The 19,856-nt window shown below is 35.4% G+C and overlaps 2 protein-coding genes and 1 non-coding gene across 3 annotated transcripts; 2 read left to right on the top strand and 1 right to left on the bottom strand.

Moving 5' to 3' along the window:
- Positions 1-4,447: 4,447 nt before the first annotated feature.
- On the top strand, positions 4,448-9,512 carry LOC115725355 (uncharacterized). Its single transcript, XM_061117355.1, has 10 exons — positions 4,448-4,724; positions 4,806-4,916; positions 5,013-5,078; positions 5,350-5,490; positions 5,576-5,689; positions 5,792-5,863; positions 7,832-7,915; positions 8,025-8,125; positions 8,458-8,542; positions 8,877-9,512. The coding sequence occupies exons 1-10, from the start codon at positions 4,647-4,649 to the stop codon at positions 9,258-9,260; spliced, it is 1,236 nt and encodes a 411-aa protein (XP_060973338.1). The 5' UTR covers positions 4,448-4,646; the 3' UTR covers positions 9,261-9,512.
- A 5,629-nt stretch (positions 9,513-15,141) lies between these two features.
- Positions 15,142-19,545, bottom strand: LOC115725464 (uncharacterized). The gene is made up of 2 exons (XM_030654995.2): positions 18,232-19,545; positions 15,142-15,702 (listed from the first exon to the last, which is right to left on the bottom strand). Exons 1-2 carry the CDS (start codon positions 19,012-19,014, stop codon positions 15,616-15,618), a joined length of 870 nt encoding a protein of 289 aa, XP_030510855.1. The 5' UTR covers positions 19,015-19,545; the 3' UTR covers positions 15,142-15,615.
- Positions 17,072-17,143, top strand: TRNAQ-UUG (transfer RNA glutamine (anticodon UUG)). Its single transcript has one exon. It is a non-coding gene; the product is annotated as a tRNA-Gln (tRNA).
- Positions 19,546-19,856: the final 311 nt, after the last annotated feature.

Raw genomic sequence — 19,856 nt, 5'->3', positions numbered from 1 at the left:
GTAATTTTAGTTCATATTCAATGTAGATCATCTATTAGAGGGTCATTGATCAAATTAGGATTATAACAATGGATAACTAATAGCGTATCTATATCGCGGAACATATAGAGCGTTCCATATGACTGAGAGTGCAATTCCAAGTTCTAAGTGTGGATTCAATAAGGAATTAATAAGTTAGGGAATGTACTTGGTAAATTCGGTTCGACTTATTGGAAGCTCGGAAATATAGGCCCATGGTCCCCATACTAATTGAGACCATACTGCTTGCAAGACTCAGTTAATTAATTTTGATTAATCAATTATAATTCTAAAGTTAGACTATGTCTACTTTATGAATTTTCACTAAGCAAGGGCGAAATTGTAAAGAAAAGAGATTCTAGGTTTATTTATTGAGAGACTTTATATGTCTAATAATAAATATATTAAATGACAATATTATTTAATAATTAATTTTTAGTTATTAAATAATTAGAATTTGCATTTAAATGGTTAAATTGGAAAATTGGCATTTTTGAGAAAATGGGATTGAAAAATAACAAAATGGGAAAGTTGCAAAGTGAGGCCCAATTTCCTTATATGGTCGGCCACTATGCAAGCCTTTTACCATTTATGTTTCCATTATTATAATGCCATACAATTCTAACCTAAACCTAGTTGGCATTCTATAAATAGAAAGTGTTGGCTTCAGGAAACTATGACTTTCACATTGTTTCTTTCAGAGAAAGCCATAGTCGCCCCTCTCTCTCTCTCTTTTCCTCTTCAATTTCGAAATAGCCTTGAGGGAATGAGTAGTGCCCACACACATCAAGTGGTATCTCAATCATAGTGTGGAAGATTGTGTAGAATCCAATCAACAAGAAGGAGAATCAGCATCAAAGAAGGAGAGAAAGAGATCTAGGTTCAGATCTTGATTATGTTCTGCTACAGAAAGGAATCAAGGGCTAGAGATCTGAACGGAAGGAGTCATTATATTCCGCTGCACCCAATGTAAGGTTTCCTAAACTTTATATGTATTTATTTCATTGTTTTAGAATTCATATTAGGATGTTAATGAAACATACATGGTAGTAAATCTAGATCCTGGTAAAATATTTCCAACATGACGTGGCTCGTTAGTCCTTACTCTTCAAATTTTATAACCTTCAAGATAGAAGTATAGTCCAATCTTTCTCCCTCAGTGTCAGTCGCAAGTCCCTTCCCTTTTACAAGGTCACAAGGCCTAGTATTATTTGAACGATGAGGAGAACCTTATGGAGGAGATCGATTGGTTCTCTCAATATCACGTGGTCACTCAACATTATGGGAAGACCTATTGGTTGGCGCGCTCGAGCTTGAGTCCTTTCAGACTCTTACTCAAAGTTTGCTTCCCTTTGAAGAGCCTCAGTCCTATTGTACGTTGAGTGTTTGCACGACTACCGGGCATGGTAAAAGTGTTTCGTGCATTGAGAGTTTCCTCCTGAGTGCTAGTTCCCACGTGGCCAATTGGCTGATGGAATATCTCTCTTGCTAGCTTGGAAACTCTTCTTAGGATAGTTGTTCTGCGATTGGAGCGATAAGCTTCCCTAATTTGTTGAGACAGGTTAGCCCTTTGCTGCTCTTGCTCAGTGTGCTGATTCTCAACAATCCTCTAATTCTTCATGAACCAGTTTTGAAACTGTTCATGTTGTTTGTCGAGAGAATCTCGTATCTGTTGTTATAGGTCACCCATTGTTTGGCTAAGTTGTTCAACCTAATGATCTACCTCCTCAGGGTCTTTTAACTCCACACGTGGTTCCCAGGTGGAATATGTTGACTGATCTCAGTACCAGTAGCAGTTGGTGGCCTTGGGGGACAAGCTGCAGAGCAAGTTCTGAGGCCTCCACCTAGCACTTGAGATGCAAGTGTAGTCCCATCACTAGTTCTAGCTACTGGCATGCCCCCAATCTGCTGGCCAGTAGGTATGGTTCTTTCCACACTTGTGGATAAAGTTGCAACCATCTTGTAAGTGACTTCTTGAGTTGTGGCTCTCAATGAAAGTACCAAAATCATGACGCAGAAATCTAGCCAACTCGCTTGTATGTATAAATGAGATGAAAGTTAGATGTAACTATGTCACGACAGTAATGGAGCTACGTCTACTTTGAGTTTTTATTCTCACGAGATTGAATACAAAAAAATAGCTAAGTCGGCAAACTCTACTTTTTAGAGAGAGATGCTCTGACCTTATTGGTACTTTTTTGAATGTGAAAAATGGACTAGAGGAGCTTTCCTTTTATAAGGAAAGATGTCCTATTAAAATAATAATAAATATTCCCAAAAATATGGAAAAATACATTTAGGATATTTTTTATCATTGATGATAATCTAACGGTGAAATTGACTCCGGAGGTCGGTCGTTAATTTTCAGAGCTTGAGTTGCATCCGCGGGACCCATTTCGGGTTAGTTGTAACTTAAATTTGTAACTCTCTTGAGGAAAAAATTTGGCATTGATAACTTCATAATTGAGATTGGAGTGTGGCACATGACTTGAAAGATCATTGAAATAACTTCGAAATGCAAGTTGAATTGTGTCAATCAGATCAATATTGAGTGAGTTATGGTTGTTTTATTGAAGGTTGTTCTGGGACTAACAACTAGGTTGACATCTAGTGACCAGGTTGACATATGACGTCCACCTGGTCGTTGGGCCAAGGGAAAACGTGTTAAAGATGTACTTTTTGATGCCTACGTAATATTTTGACATCACTTAGCTAGTTTTTATGTTTTGGTGAAGTCATTCACCAATTCTCGGAGATGTTGCTGTTTCACGGAATTGGGAGACTCAAAACTGTCTGATTCACGACTTAGTCACTTTGCCGAAAAAGTAAAATATGAAGTTATGAATTTGACTTGTTTGAGTTCATAGCTCTTGTCTACCATGAAAAACTAGACGAACGCTTTAGACGGAATTAGAATCGGATTAGCAAAACCCAGTGCACTAGGTCACTTGTCAGCCTGGTCGTTGGGTGCTCTCTTTGGAGCTTTTGGGAAGCCTTTTTGATACTTCTAAGGTTCTTGAATCGAGGACGAGGTCTCCTACCCCGTTTTTCACCATGTCAGAGAGAATGCTCACAACATAATTTGCATTTGGATGATAGATGCCAGTGCACTAGGTTAATTGTAAACCTTGGCGATAGACTCAGTTTTCTACCCCTCATGATTCTCATTTTTCCTCGATTTAATTATATCTTCATTATTTCTAATGACAGAAAAAAATTCTTGGAAGACTTTTTCAAAAACATAATTGGAAACAGCCTAGGTTGACAAAATATCAACCTGGGCGCTAAGTCCAGTTTTAGGCCACCAGATGGTTCCATTTGATTCCTGAAAAACACTTAGTATTAAAAAAACTTTTTGGAATTGGCCAAGGTTGACAAAATGTCAACCTGGGCACTGTGTCCTCTTTCTAGCCTCCAAGTCAGTCTATTTCTTCCCTGAACATATTTGTTTCCTTGTTTTTCATGAAGACGAATAGAATGCATGAGATAATTCTTCAATTTGATGCTTAGAAGCGCCCCAGGTTGACAAAATATCAACTTGGGCGCTAGGTGCCTAAGGCACCTGGTGCTCCGGGTGCTTAAAAATGAAAGTGCTCCAAATCTTATTTTGATGTCTCACATATGTTTGTGACATGTCTACTTCATGTCCTAGTACAAAGTTTGACACATTTGCACAAAGATGGACCTGGAAACTAAAACTCTAGTTGGAATGTCAACTTGAGCACTAGAAGAAACCCTAAGCGCTCGAGTTGACTTTCGGGGTGCTGTTTCATGTATGTTCAGCTTTCAGGCCTTGGACTTGGATTCTTCATATCTTCACAGTATAGAATACTAAAAGATAGTGAGTTGGAAACAACTTGGCGGGATCCAAACACCCATTCCAGAGTTCCCAAAGTCAACTTGGGCACAAGGCTAGGGATCCCTCCCAGGTCGACTGCTATGACCCAGGACTACTAATTCCAGGATGTTTTCTTTCTTGGCACTTGTCACACATTGATGTTCACATCACCAAGATTACTTTCCGGGTTGACAGTAATTAAATGTAAAGATGCTACATCTTTTTCCCTATAAATTAGTACATAATATTCACTATTCAGGGATTGAATTTTGCATTCTCAAGATAGCTATTACGTCGCCAAATTACTTATAACTTCTAGAGATAACAAGAAACTCACTTGACTAGATTCATGTGATCTTGTTATCTTTTAAATAAATACAACTGAAAGGGGAGTAAGTCATTACCATTTCAGGGGCCGAACCTCTATAAATCTTGTTTCGTTTATAATTCTTTATTATTTTCATAATTCAAACCTCATATCGTCATTTTATGGACTCTACCTCTTTGACTAAAAATGAGATCATCAATACTAAATCCAAAGGCATAGATAGTTCAATCACAAATTACTTCTTATTTTTTTTTTTTAAAATTAGTATATTTTGTGTTTGTGACATGGTTAGTGGTATTTATCCAAAATTGAAATAGTGAAAGGGTATTTATGAAGTTTCTTGGGGCGAACACCGCCAACTTAAGTGAAGAAGAAGAAGAAATAGGGCATTCAATTCATTCAGAAGAAAATTCTCGAAGGGTTTTGTCACTCTCAACACCACTCCCATACGCCATTTAATCCATGGCAACCTCTTTCGCGGAGAAATCAGAAGACGATCTTCGCAAGGAGATCGATGAACTTCAGCGCCAGCAACGCGAGGTCTGATTTTCTTTCTTTCATTTCTCTATGTATATTGTACTCCACTGTTTTCTTTCTTTGATTTTCTCCGAACATTTTCAGATTACCGACCGCCTTCGGGATCCTCGGGGGCTTCGCCGCGGACGCTTGCCTACCGCTGCTCCTCGTAACTTTGCCGCCAATGGAGCTCGTCAGCGAGCTTTCACCCGGCCTGTAAGTTTGTCTTTCTTTGGTTTTCCTTTACGTTTTCTGTTTGTTTCCAGTTAATTTTACTGTTTCTTAGTTTTTTTCTTTTTTCTTTTTTAATAGGCTGATAGGACTGAGCTAGAAGACGAACCTCCTGCAAAAAGACGACTTTCATCAGCTGTTGTGAAGGTATAAAGAAGGACGTCTTGTGTTCGTGGTTTAGAATTTTGCTGCTAAATCTTTTTTTTTCTTTTTCATTTTCATTAATATTTAGGTATTGATAGTGTTCTTGGTTTTGGTTTATCTTAAAAGTTAGGTATACTTAGTTTTCTGTTTGGTTGAAGAGAAAATATAAAATTACAAGAAAAAGAGCTATTTTAATACTTATGGGAAGTCCTTTTTCCCACTCTTCTATATATAACATATTCTAGAAATTTTATGATTCTAATTTTGAAAGTAGGTAGAAGATGGAGAGATCGTTGAGGATGCCCAAGCAAATGAGGATGTGAATGAAGATGATTCGGTCATGGAAGCAACTGATGGGAGTTTGCAGCAGAGTGGTTGGTCTAGGAGAGATGGCAATCAAAGACCAATGAGGAAGGTGAATTAATATCACTATACTAGTCCTCTTTTGGAATTTCAGATTTCGAACTATGTTTACCGTTCTATTTTAATTTTTTAATTAGGATTTTGATATCCCGAGCAATGAGCATGTTCCGAGGGTATTGCCTAAGAATGAAGATCCAAGCTTGGTTAGTAGGAATAAAAGAATGCTGGGGCAGCTTCTAGGAACTCTGGAGGTATGTATTAATTTTTTATTCTTATGATTAACTATGTGGTAATTATGCAAAACCAAGATCTACACAGGACCTGTTTCTTACATTTCTTTGGGACTCTGGCAGAAATTCAGGAAAGAAGACAAGCAACTTTCAGGAACTGAGGCATTTATGCGGAGATCGACTTCCTTACAAAGAGTATGTATATGTTTCCCAACTTGTAGAATAAATTTTCATTTGACAATTGACATATAAGACACACATCAATCATTGCAAATGTGGTTGTATTAAAACTGAAGTCAAAACTTAAGAAATCATATGCAGTTTTTCTGTTGTTTTGTCAGTACTGAGGCATGAATTTTTTGGAGTGGCTTTTTTCTTTGTCCTGTGTCACTGCCAGCTTTCTTGTTTTTTAGCTTAGAAGTTTAGACCCTTGGAAAACTGAAAATGAACATAATAATTGCATTGGAGCTAGTGTTCAACTTCTCTTCATTTAATTATCAAGTTAAGTTCAAATGTATGGGTTATGAGATAATCATCTATTTTGAAAATCTGATTTACATAGAACAATCACACACATTGCAACTTATCCATAAAGATCTTAGATATTTCTCCGGCCTTACCAATTGATTTCCCATTAGTTATTGAATTTGAAAGAACATAAAATGTGGTAGTTTACATCACAAAAGGAGAAAAATAAGCTACTCTGTTATTAGACCTAGTGACAATTAGTTGTCTACCATTTTATCACTTACGTTCTGGAAAAATCATTCGTTGTTATCTTCTTTTGGCAGCTATTATACAGTAATTGGTCTGGCTTGACCTATTGATTTCCCATTAGTTAACAAAAAACAAATATATGGTAGTTAGCCAGAGATAGCATGCTACTAAGATATGAGAGCTGGTAAATTTGACTGCATTTATTTAAAAACCGTAAAGGTTTTATAGCACATCACATATCTGTTTGATAATTATTATGACGGCTGCTGTCTTTCTCAAGTGCTTTCATATTATATACACGTAATGGATGCATGATATGCTTTCAAATGAACATACACCCACATTAAGGGTGGCAACTAGGGTTTATAAAGTTAAAAGTCTCAAGGGAGTCTCTTTCTGAGATTCAGTTAGAGATTGGAACAACTTGTGGTAAAGTTGCTGCCTTTTCTACTGTTTCATTATTATTTTTAATTTCATTGCTGTTTCTTAGGTCTCATGTTTTCATCCAAATGGTGTTAACATGTTCCTATTACATTGTATTTCATTCAAATGAATAATGCACAGATTTTTTTTTTCTTTTTTAAATAAAGGAACGTACATCCCCTTAAATCAAGATCTTATATAAGTATTTGCCTCATTGGCATGTACTCAAGAAGATATGGGTATGTGGTTGCTTTTATTATTTATTGTTAGATGCATTTTTTAAAGTTTTTGTTTGAAAATAATTTTGAGCATATAGTTGTGTTTCAAGTTTTTGGCATTATAAGTGTTTTTTTAGTGAATGAATTTAATCTCTCTTATTTTAATTGGAATTCTGTCTTTTGCATAAGCATTAACAAGTAATATTAATGTACTCTACTACAAATAGATGCAATTCGAACTTTAAAATTATAACCTCTTAATTTGGGCAAATATATCGAATGGATGTGGGCAGAGATTTGGAAGTTTATCAAGTAAAACTTGTCACCTTGCAAAAGTTGCATGCTTTAGTCAATGAAATCGACATCTTAGGATAGTGCCTCTCAATTGCGGACAGTACACTCAGCTTTGAACTTCCCTTCAGGTCCATATGACTTGAGGAATTTTGGACTTTTCCATAATATTAGTGTAAAAATGGAGAACATGATTCAAATTCTTCTCTAGTAGGCATGAGGCAGACCTCAGATCTCTGGTTCTTCCTCCCTTTTGGAATCCTTTTTTTCTTTGTAACCAAGTTAGCTGTTTACTGAAAACCTCTGTTCCCTGACAGTATCATTGAAATATAAAATAGTCTGCACTTGAAAGTTCCAAATCCATGCATCTTTATCATTGAAATATCAAATAGTCTGCACTTGAAAGTTCCAAATCCATGCATCTTTAGATTTGTTTTAGGGGCAAGTTCTTGTCTGTCATTTGTTCCAGTTTTAAACACTTATTACCACCCATTTTAACTTGTATTAATGACAGGCCGAGCAAAGAGCACGTGAAGAAAGTGAAAGACTTAGGCAGCAAGAGCGTGAAAGAATTGCTGAAAAGCGTAGGAGAGATCTGGTTTGTTAATCACATGTGTAATTGACTTGCTGGTGAACATCATTGCTTTTCTATTGGAAAATCTAACTATACCAATTTATGTGTAATGCTTTTGCCCATGTTTTGTCAGACTCTGCGGGCACGTGTTTCTGCCAAGACAGAAGAGAAGAAGTTGGAATTGCTGTATCTTCGGTGGAGTGAGCACCATAAAAAACTTTGCAATTTCATAAGGTAGATTTTCTATCAGTGAACTTTTTGGTTTTTAGTTAGTGTTTATCGTTCTTTTACAGTGTTTCACCATTGATGACTCTGATTTGGTAAAGTTTTAACTGTTAACTTCTCCTGCAGGTTATTTTTATTTTTGGCCCAAAAGTGTCCATATTCACATTTTATTGAGCCGAAGATAAGTTTTTCTGTTCATTTGCATAGCAGTATTGAAGCAACTTGATGGATGTGTGAAGTTTTTTGCTTTATAGCAAGGTTTTAGGTAGAAATTCAAAATCATATATTCTTTTTTCCAATTGTTGGCTCATATTTTATTGTTTTGAATTTTTTCTTTTCAGGACTAAGACTGAGCCTCCAATTTATTATTTGCCAAAGAAGCCACTGGAGGCTGATGCAAATGAAGCTGAGCAGCGGAAAGAACAGGTTTTTATCCATCTTGTATTTTTTCATGAAGTATGTTTCATGCCTTAAGGCATACCATGTCATGAGTTGGCCATTAATGGTGCTATAAAATATGCCATGATTTCAAAGTAGCTGGATACTTTTGTTTTGAAATACCTAAATTAAATCTATTTGCAAAATAATTTAAGTTTACTCCATACGATCTAGCTTTCATCTTTGATTTCAAGCATTCTTTAATGTTCAAAATGTTCAGATATTTCAGTGCAGTGCAGGGTTGATATTGTGACCTTGGTTTCAAATCTTCTTAACCATACTTGAATATCTCAATATTTATTTCACTTTATTCTCTTATCAGGCATTTGAAGAATGGAAGGCTTCTAGGAGAGAGGAACTGACCGAATACCAGAAAGAGATTGGGGAGCAATATCTTGCCAATGTTGAGAAAGAGTTGGAGAGGTGGCAAAATGCAAGGAATAGGAAAGCAAATAATGATGTGCTGAACTTGCAGGAAACAATGGACAAAGAATTGGACACCCATAGACTTGAGCATGGTCCCAAGAAAAGAACGATTCCGAGCGAAAGCAACAACGAAGAGGAAGATGACGTGGAGGACATGAATGGGGAGGATGACATGATGGATGATGTGCTAGATGTGGACGACAACACTCGAAGGGGTGAAGAAACAATTAGGACAGATGCTGCCGATAACGCCAGCCCAAATGCAGATAAAATTGAGTAGTGACAGTTATTACAATCTTCTTAATGGCCTCTTTCTTTTTTGTTCTTGTTTTATTTTGGCTGATTATTTGTAGTTGGTGGCTCATATATGTGTTTGTTGTAGGCATTTTTTTCTACTTGGTTCTAATGCTTTTTACACCTCCAGTTCTTGATCTTTTAGGATCAAATGTATTTTTCTTTTTAAGCCTTCAATCGTTTTACTTACTCTGTAGGACAGGTAAAATTTGCTGTTTTATTAAATAGACTTTGCGCAGTTTGAATGAGTGTTATTATGAGTTTCATTCTAAGACCTAGTAATCATACTGAATAATTTAGACCACATCATGCATACATAATAATAATAATAATTATAATAATTCTCTACAATAAAATAACTTTTTCAAATCAATTTTCATTTCCCAATATAATTCATAACCATGATCCACAACTTCCCCATCGTAATAATAATTATTATTTGGTTTTACGGCAATAAATAGAATATCAAAGAGTTAAGGTTTTCCACTATTTTATCTAGGGTTTCTCTCTAAAAATTATTAGTCTGGGTGGCATTGGCAATTCGTATTCGCGGGTCGTGTCGTGTCAAGACTCATGTATAACAGGTACATACTCGACCCTAACATGACCCGTTTAATAATCGTGTCAAAAAAATGAAACCTGAACACGACTCGTTTATAAATGGGTTGACACGACACAACCAGTGTAACCCGTTTATAAGTATATTTTGTTTAAACATGTCAATCAATAACACGTTTATGAAGTATTTAACACGTTTGTAACCCATTTATGACACGTTAAAGTACTAAAATAACTTTAAATAGGTCATTAACGGGTCAATTTCGTGTTAGCCGTGTCAACCCGAACACGACCCGTTTATTAAACGGGTTAGACGAGTCAACCCGAACCCATTTAAGGCAAACTCAAACCCGCTAACTCTCTTACGGGTTTCGAGTCGTGTCATCGTGTCTGACCCGTTTTGCCGGCCCTATTGGGATTGTCGCTATCTTTATGTCAGTGTTATTTTTTTGTCTTTCTTTAGAAGTATTTTTCGAAGATTTAAGTTTACTCATTAGCTCTGAATTGGATTTTTACTGGTGTTAATCCTTTTAGTGGTGTTATTTTTATTTGTTATATTTTGTTTTTAATGTTTATTTTATTTTCAATGTTGCTATACCATTTTGCTATTGTCATGGTAGTAGTAGGGTTTTATTCATTTATGGCATGGGATTTTAGTCTTGTTTCTTGTTGGTATATTGGGAGAATCTTAATTATTTTTGTACATGTTCAGATTTGGGAGATTTTTTAGATTTTTATTGGCCCTATGGTTTATGGTGCGATTGTTATCACCATGGTTACTCGTTTGAGTATTTTCTTTTATTCTAGCTTGAATAATAGGATTGTTACCTAATTTTTATTGGAAGATTTTTGGCTAATAGTTATTAATAGGTGTGATTTGTCACATTTTTATATGAATCAAATATCTAGCATTCTTCGCGCTTCTTTGATACTTCAACACTGGCGGCTTATTGGTATGTTAGTTGAAGGAGCTATAAAAAAATTTATTCCAATTTTTGTAAAAGGCATGGTTTGCCGATCTTGTTGATTATGTTCTTTGAGTGATATATCATCAATTAATGAATTATTGTCTATTAATGAAAATTTTCATTTTTCTTTTTCTTTTCTTAAAAAATTCCAACGTTATTCCATAAATCATTTGGGTAGGGGTGTTCATCAAACCGCTCAAACCGCCCGCACCACACCACACCACACCGCAAAAAAAATGCAGTTCGAAATTCTTTGCGGTGCGGTCGCGGTTTGAATTTTTCCTAAACTGCGCGATGTGGTGCGATTTGCGATTTTGAATTGTTAATATGCGGTTTAATCCGCACCGCACCACATATTATAAAAATACTAATTTTTATATTTATTTAGGTCCAATATGTGAAAGCCCAACCTAAGCCCACTAATTATTGTATTGTTAAAACTTGAAACTTTTTTTCATATTTATTTTCAAGCCTTATGGTATTTTTGACAAGTGTTGCTCAAATTTTGTTGTATTTGTGATAGTTTAATTATTTAGTGATAGTCCAAACTGCATAAACTGCACCGCACCGCACCATTTTTTGCGGTGCAGTTTTTGCGGTTTTTTAGTTTCGCAGTGTGGGTGCGGTTTGAGAAATTAAAAAAACTGCATGTGCGGGTTGGTTTGAAAAAATAGTCAAAAACTGCACCACCCGCACCGTAAACACTCCTAAATTTGAGAATAGTTGTATTATGAAATTAAATAAAGAAAAACATGATTTAGAGAGTTAATTTGTAGAGAAGCCATGGGAGTGTCAAGATATGGGCCTATAGAACTTCTATTACAACAGGAGGAATGTATAAAAATATGGAAAAAAAATTAATATTGTTTACAAAAACATGGTAAAAAGAATGCAACAAAATATAGTAATTATATATAAAGTGTATTGTTCCGGTTTACAAGCTGGACGTGCTACCATTAGACTGGAAGCTCAAGGATGATGTGGCATTCACATCATGGGATCCATGTGTGAGTCTAAAGGATTATTGTTAGAAGGGAAATTTGATTTTCTATGCATTTTTTATACCTAAATTTATTTCCCAAACTAATAGTTATAGCTATTGAAAAAATGGGTATACTTTTCCCTAAACCCTAAAATACCCCTCCCATATTTTCAACCTCTCTCTCTCTTCCTCCTTTCTCTCTCAAATCAAACCCAAAACCATCGCACCTCCGAGCCACCTCCTCCACCACACCTCTATGCCGAGCCACCTCCTCCACCCCTCCTCCACCGCACAAAACCCACACCGATCCACCTCCTCCACCGCACTGCTCGACCGCCGCAACCACCGCACCGCTGGACACCATGACCACCACGAAAATCGACCAAAACAAAAATCCACACGCAGGTTCGATTCAAGCGTGAATGGTTGGGGAAGATGAAGACTCGATGGGTCCGATGGGGCTGGGTTGGGTCCGATGGGGGCTGTGCTGGGTCCGATGGGGCTGGGCTGGGTCCGATGGGGGGAGCTGGGTCCGATGGGGGGGGGGGGGGCTGGGTCCGATGGGGGGGGGGGGGCGCTGGGTCCGATGGGGGGGCTGGGTTCATAGTCAAGTGTTGAGTCAGATTTGAATGAGGGGGTAATGTGGGAATTAAGTAAATATTTTCCTATTTTACCAATATAAGATATTTTAGGTTTAAGGAAAAAAATTTCCCTTAATGTAAGGATAAAAAATCAAATTTCCCTTGTTAGAATTTAGAGTAGTTAGAATAAGATGTATAGGGTTACATCTTAAAATTAATTGGTAATGAGAGGAGTAGTCATTCATCTTATATATGACAATTTATTTCCATACATTAGCAATGTGGGACTAACTCCAATACACCTCCCTTACGTTTGGACCTGAAAAATATGAGTATAATGAACGACCTTTAAGAGACCTTAGGACCGAAACGTGATATTTGAAAGAATCCCACATGCGAGAAGAAGAAGAAAAACAGAGTAAATAAGAGAAGTTGTATTATAAAAAATGATGAGTACAAGAGGAGTGATCCTTATATAGCTCAAGCTCCTAACAATACAAGTTGAGAGAAGCTACTAACAGAATACCATAAAAACTAACTATTTAAGTGTGAGCCATCACTATCTATTTATAGGTAACCACTAGGTTTAGGTTAGGAATTACTACACATTAAAATAATAAAAATATTAATTGGAAAAACCTCATTAAGTGGTCGGCCATGGGTTAATGGGCCCCACTTGGGTATTTTGCAATTTTGACAATTTTCATTTCTATTTTCTCAAAAGCGTCAGTTTTTCAATTCTAACCATTTAAATGCCAAAACTAATTATTTAATAATTAAAATTAATTATCAAATAAAATTTCTATTTAATATATCTATTAATTAAACATAATAAAGTCTTTCAATTAATAAATAAAACCTAGAATCTCTTTTCTTCACAATTTAGCCCTTGCTTAGTGAAATTTCACAAACTAGACATAGTCTAATTTTAGAATTATAATTGATTAATTAAAATTAATTATTTGAGTCTTACAAGCAGTATGGTCTCAACTAGTATGGGGACCATAGGCCTATATTACTGAGCTTCCAATAAGCTGAACTAGAATTTACCAAGTAAATTCCCTAACTTATTAATTCCTTGTTGCACTCACTCATAGAACTTGGAATTGCACTCTCAGTCATATAGAACGCTCTATATGTTCCACCATATAGATACGCTATCAACATTTAACCATCGTTATAATCTCAATAATCAAAGATCCTCTATAGATGATTTACACTGAGTAGGAATAAATTTATTATTTCACTCCTCAATGTATTTTATCCTTACAACACTTAGCTTCCTGTAAATAATATTTCAGTGAAATAAGAGCTCTTCCATTTACTTCTATTAAGCCAAGCTCGAAGGAAATCATCGTTTCACTTCTAAGTACCTATAGAAGCTATAGATTCCATATCTATGTTTAGCTCTCCCACTCAATCATACTACCATGTTCCCAAAATGTACGTATCACCCTGACCAGAAAGTAGGTTTAACTAACAAATCAAAGAACATGAATAGCACTCCTGAGATTGAACCTAAGCATATCAGGATTAAGATCTTTTGATCTAAGATCAACTAGTGATATTGACTCAGAAAGATACAACGGTAAGATTATAATATCTTAACCAAGATCAATATCGGTCCAGTCCAATGTATACTCCATACATTCGAAACTAGTATACTTTGCCAATATTCTGGAAAGAACATAACACTTATGCAAAGTGTGAGTACACTTCATCGCTGATTATCACATCAGTGTAAATCCAATGCACTGATGAAATAGGGACTTTGTCTTTCGAAGCATATAATCACAATCACATTCCACTGTGTTGACATCACTGTAATTGTAAATGACTATATGTTCTAGACTTAACAGATTTCGTATATACATTGAACCATAACACATGTAAACATAAATGATTTCTAATCTTTTATTGATAACAAATCAGAATGGATTGTAATGGGTTTTATTTAGGGCATAAAATCCCAACAGATTCCTGATGTTACAAAGTGGATGCTTATGTAGTTCGGGATGAGGCAGGTTTTGCTGTAGTTTGCTTGAATGAAGCACAACTCGAAGATTCATTTGTTGCAGTGAAGTGTGGCAAGGTTTATAGTGTGCTTGAAGGTGATTTACAGGGTATCTTGTTGGCTTTACAGATGGCTAGAGACTTGGGATTTAGAAAGGTTACAATTGAAACGAACTCTAAGACTGTTGTTCCAGGCTGGTGCAATTCCTCTTAGTTGAAGTGTTTTTCCTTTATTTTCTTAGCGTATTAAGTTGTGTAAGGAGTTCCAAAATGTTGTTGTGGCTCATATTCAGGGCCGGCCCTAACTTTTAGTGGGCCATAGAAAAAAAATTATTTTGAGCCCTTATTTAGAAAAAAAAAATATAGTATTTTTGAAAATCAGTAAAAAAAAATTGTATAATTTTAAAAGGGAAATTTTTTTTTTGGACCCTTGGGATAGGTGGGCCCTAGGCACAGGCCTAGCCCGCCTATACCCAGGGCTGGGCCTACTCATATTCCTAGAGCTGAAAACAATGTTGTTGATTCGTTAGCTTCATGGGCTAGAGTAACCTCAGCTAATTGTACGAGTGTGCTAAGGGAAGTGACCCTCTTTGTGGTCACTAGTTTGATGTAATTTTCTTTCAATAAAATTCACTACTTATCAAAAAAATGCCCCGTATAATTTAATTTATTAAATTTTATAAATATCGCTAATTATTAACAAGATGTCACCTCTAAGTAGTTTTAGGAACCATAATGCCTTTTAGCTGCAAATGAGTCATTGAATAAGCTACCTCATAAATGTGACATTTTTATTCTTAAATATAATTGTATGCAATTATAAATTGTAATTTATAAGCACATATCATCAACCCAATAAATAAATAATAACATAGAGGAAGCATATAGACCCCAAAGGGAAGTGGAATCTCTCTAATACCACCAACCAACCAACGCATGAGTTTTTTCCTTTTTACACTTTACATGCAGTTAGCAACTTGGCGAAGCAATTAATTTTAAATTTAATTTTGCAAAATCTTGGAACCATTTTTTCTTTCTTCAAATAAATAATCCTAAAATTTGGAACCTCTTCTTTGTTCATTCTCTTCGCTAGCTTTCTTTTTAAACTGCGTGCTAATCCATTTCCACCCATGTGAAAGGACTTTACATTTTTCTTTTTTCTTTTTTTTTTTCTTTTTTCTCTCTACTTGTTAAGAGAAAGAAGAAGAAAAATCAGACTTTGTGACCAAAAAAAAAAATCTACACATTCACTCCATCGAATCCACACTGCTTGTAAGTAAGAGACTGCTTCCTTGGACTTATCACTATAGCACAATCCACCGAAACCTGTCCACCCAAAATCAATCTCTTAAAACTTATGCCCAAATAATAATAAATAAAATTCAAGCATAAAAAATAGACAAAGGGGCATAACAATTATTTGTTGGACGAAGAAAGTAATCTATATAAGATAAGAAATATCATCTACTTACTCTATGTACCAATCGAATAAAAGAAACTAAAAAAAGACATCCCAATCACATATATATACATGGAAAATATATATATTTTACAGCCTATTTTATAGAATGTGAAGTTTTCTTGGTGTTTAAGAGAATGAAAAGTATGGATTCTCTTCCCAAATTTTTAATAGTAATTATTATAAAGGAAATGAAGTAGAAGAGGTTGGATTCCATTCCTGAACTAGATAGTTGGTACTCACCACAAACACGACACCGCAAAAAAGAACCCTATAAGCTCATCTCATCACTCACCACATAAACAATTAATTAAGAAATAATTTTAGTTCAATTAGAAAACTTTGGCGATCTGGTGCTCTTATTCTGCCAAAAGAAAGAAAAAAAGGAAAGTCCCCTTTTTTAATTAGTATTTTTTTTTTCTTTTATAGTTTGCATATGAAGAATTTCTTTTTGCATATTATTATTTATCTGCCGTTGAATATGGAGACCCACTTTGAGGTAACGTGGAGCCCACATGCAACAGACTCACGTGGTTGCATATTCAAGAATCAACAAACACTTTAACCAATTCACATTTTCAAGTAGGAGCATAGCAAGAGTAAACACAAAAAAGAAGCAAAATGTTAAACATTTGTTTGTGTTTGACATTTTCAAAGAGCCACCTTCAAGAACCCTATGTCAATTGTAGAGTACTAGAGTGCTCTTCATCAATATCAATGCTTAAAAAAAAGTTTCATATTCTTTTCATACTTGAATGCTTTTTCTTTGAATTAATTGTTTTTGCTGGAATAAAATAAAACAATTAATTGTTGTTCAATGGATATTAATATAACTGAATATAATAAATGTATGGTCCACTAATAGGGAATATGCAGATTCCAAAAAAAAATATGGATTAACTAATTGCAAATTAAAAACTAAATACAGATAAAAGTTAAAAAAAAAAAAAAATACCAACGAAAACACTAAACATCCAGTTACTAGAGTAAACATGTTCAATAACTTTCTTAAAATTTGAAAAATATGTCCCTTTCATTAAGAAAAAGAAAAAGGAAAAAAGAAAAGAAAAGGAATTCAGCCATATTGGGAAATCACTAAAATTAATTGGGCACTTTGGAGTTTTCGATATAACCTCAATTTTAGAACAGAAAAATAACATAAAATCTATAATACTAACTAAAAGAACAGTAAAAAAGCAAAGAAGTAAAACTTAGAACAGTGTTATGGGCATCTATGGTTCCATGGTGTAGTGGTTAGCACTCTGGACTTTGAATCCAGCGACCTGGGTTCGACTCCCGGTGGGACCTTCTTTTCGGATTTAATTATTATTACTTTTTTCCTTAGGAAACTTTTCTTTCCTTCGTTTTAGAAAGAAAGAGAAAAAAAAATTATACAAAGACGAATCCGAAGAAACCCAAAGAACGGACCAGAGCTATTTATGATTGGAAAATAGACAAAACAAAAATTCAAAATATAAAGAAAACGACAGCGATGCGAATATCTAGGAACATGCTCTGCTCTTCTATTCACACCTACACTACACTAGACAACAAACGACATTTTCCTAATAACAAATTATAACCAAAACGACACCGAAAAATTTCATCTGGAGATAACACTCGTTGCCCATTCATATTATTTAAAGGAGGACACTTTCTATTTTCCACCGAAAATAAAATGTTTTGATTATCAACAATTAATTTTTTAGTGAAATGTTAAGAAAATAAGAACAAATAAAGTAAAATAGAGTTGATTATTATAATAAATAATGAAGAGCCGCCAAGTCAAAAACAGCAAGATAGAAAAAGGTTTTTTTTTTTTTTTGCTTCCCATATTGGAGCGAGCCTATTGGCGCGTTTTATAAAAGTGTGCGTAAAAACAAAGCAATTTCTAAATTTAATTATTTTAAATTTTAACAGCAACAACATCAGATATTTTTTATACTCAAATTCTACCTTGACTAGATGAGTCCAGAAAATGAAAATCCATAAAAGTAAAAATATGGGAAAAATAAGAGCAATAAGGTTAAACACGCAACACTAAAATTATCACACTATGAAATGTGTCACCGCTTGTAATAATAATAATAATAATAATAATAATAATTGAAAGAAAAGAAAATTAAAAAAAAAAAAAGAAAAAATAAATAAATAAAGCAGAGTGAGTGGGACAGAAGGTAGTGGGTTAGGCAGTTACAGGGGCGAGTTGCCTCACAAACCCAGAGTCACACATTCCCGACGGTACCCTTTACTGTCTCGTAGACATAAATTTTCTCGGCAACCAAACAACAGTTTTGAAATGAGGGTCTTCAAAATTTTCAGAATGCAAGTGATTTATTTAAAGAAAGTGTGTAATGAATTGTGTGAGTATAAATGCATATATGTATAATGCTGACCTGAACACCAGGGGAATCGAAGTTCAGGACGCGGATCTTGGCACCAACATCGCCGAGGACTCTGAGCTCGACCCTGTCGTTAAGCGAAGCGTCTTTGATCAAATCCACGGCGTCGGCCTGGAGAAGATTGACTCGATCGACGGCTATGGTGGCTACCACTTGTCTCGTGCTGTGTGCCTCTTGGTAAAATCCAGGCACCGAAGCTTTCCCCAAAGGAATACCTCTATACATGACGGTGAACCTCGACTCGCCGTACTTGATCCCCACTTTGTTAGGGTTCACGGCCGTGAACAGCATCCGAATGCTTAGAGAGAGCGATGCGGTGGTAGTCGGGTTTGGATTCGGATTTAAGTTAGGGTCGGTTGTTGTGGTTGCGGTTTGGGAGGGATTGGGGGCTGTAATGCCCATGTACTGAACCCCAACCTGTTGGAGATCAAACTGAGGTTTTTTGGGCTTCACAGCTAGGAAAACGACGAGCACTACGGCCAGGACGAGAAGAGCTAGGAAGGAGAAGAGTAGGAAGAGGCAACAGCAGCAACCTCTAAAGGAGGCTGAGGAAGAAGACGAAGAAGAATAAGGTGTCGTTGGGTAGTAGAACTGGTGATTGTTGTCGTTTTGAGTTGATCGGCTTCTCTGATGGTTGTTGTTGTTGTTGTCGTTTATGGGTGGAGGTCGGATTCTGTGGTGATTGTCGTTTGGGGGCGGTCGAGTTCTGTGATGGTTGTCGTTTGAGGGTGGTCTGGGTCTCTGATGATCTCCGTTGGCGGTGGGAGTTGGGGGCATTTTCGTCTTTTAATGTCTCTCTCTTGCTCACTCACTCACTCACTCTTCCTTTTTCTGCTCTCCCCTCTCTCTTTTCCACTTCTTCTACAGTAGGTTGCTTGGTTTTGAAGGAAGAAAGAAGAGAGAGAGAGAGAGATTAGAGGAAGAGGATGAGGAGGAAGGAGAGGAAAGAGAAAGAGAGAGAAAGAAGCAGAAGTGTTGAACGATAAAGGTTTTAGAGAGAGAAAGAAATGGAAAAAGGTAACAAAGGAAAATATATGTTTTTTAAAAAATAATGAAAAAAAAAAAGTGAAAGAAGAAGAAACTGGTTAATGTACTCAGAATTGAACAAGCAATTAACTTTTGCCACGTGTATCAGAACTATTTTCTTATTTTTTTTTTTAGAAAACTTTACAGTGGTGGGATATTATTTTTCTCTGTTTGTGGATTTCTAGCTAGGAGCCAGCTTTATTTGTTTATGCTAACGAATTGAGTTAGTGTTTTTACCAATTTTTAACGCAAAGAAGAAATAGAAAATTGATGAAGAAAAAAAAAAGTGGTGAGATAATTCTTATGTGAAAGAATTGAATAAAATGTTTTGAATGCAGAACTTAGATAAGTGTTATATTAAAATGTACAATTTTTTCAGAAATTTATAGCAATACATTTAAATAATTTATTTTACACTTCTATAAAATAAAACCAATGCATATACTTTTACAACAGATTATTTAAATTTTATTTTTGGGATGTAAATTATCATGAATTATATATAAAAAAAAATTATTACTATCATATCATGATGCTCGAAGTATAAAAGAGTGCATGTCATGTATGTGTATCCTATAATTTCTCTTCTCATA

This window comes from Cannabis sativa, chromosome 6 (genome assembly GCF_029168945.1).
Source record: "Cannabis sativa cultivar Pink pepper isolate KNU-18-1 chromosome 6, ASM2916894v1, whole genome shotgun sequence".
Taxonomy (NCBI): domain Eukaryota; kingdom Viridiplantae; phylum Streptophyta; class Magnoliopsida; order Rosales; family Cannabaceae; genus Cannabis; species Cannabis sativa.
Note: the sequence above shows the minus strand (reverse complement) of the source record. Positions and strands in the feature narration are given on the sequence as shown.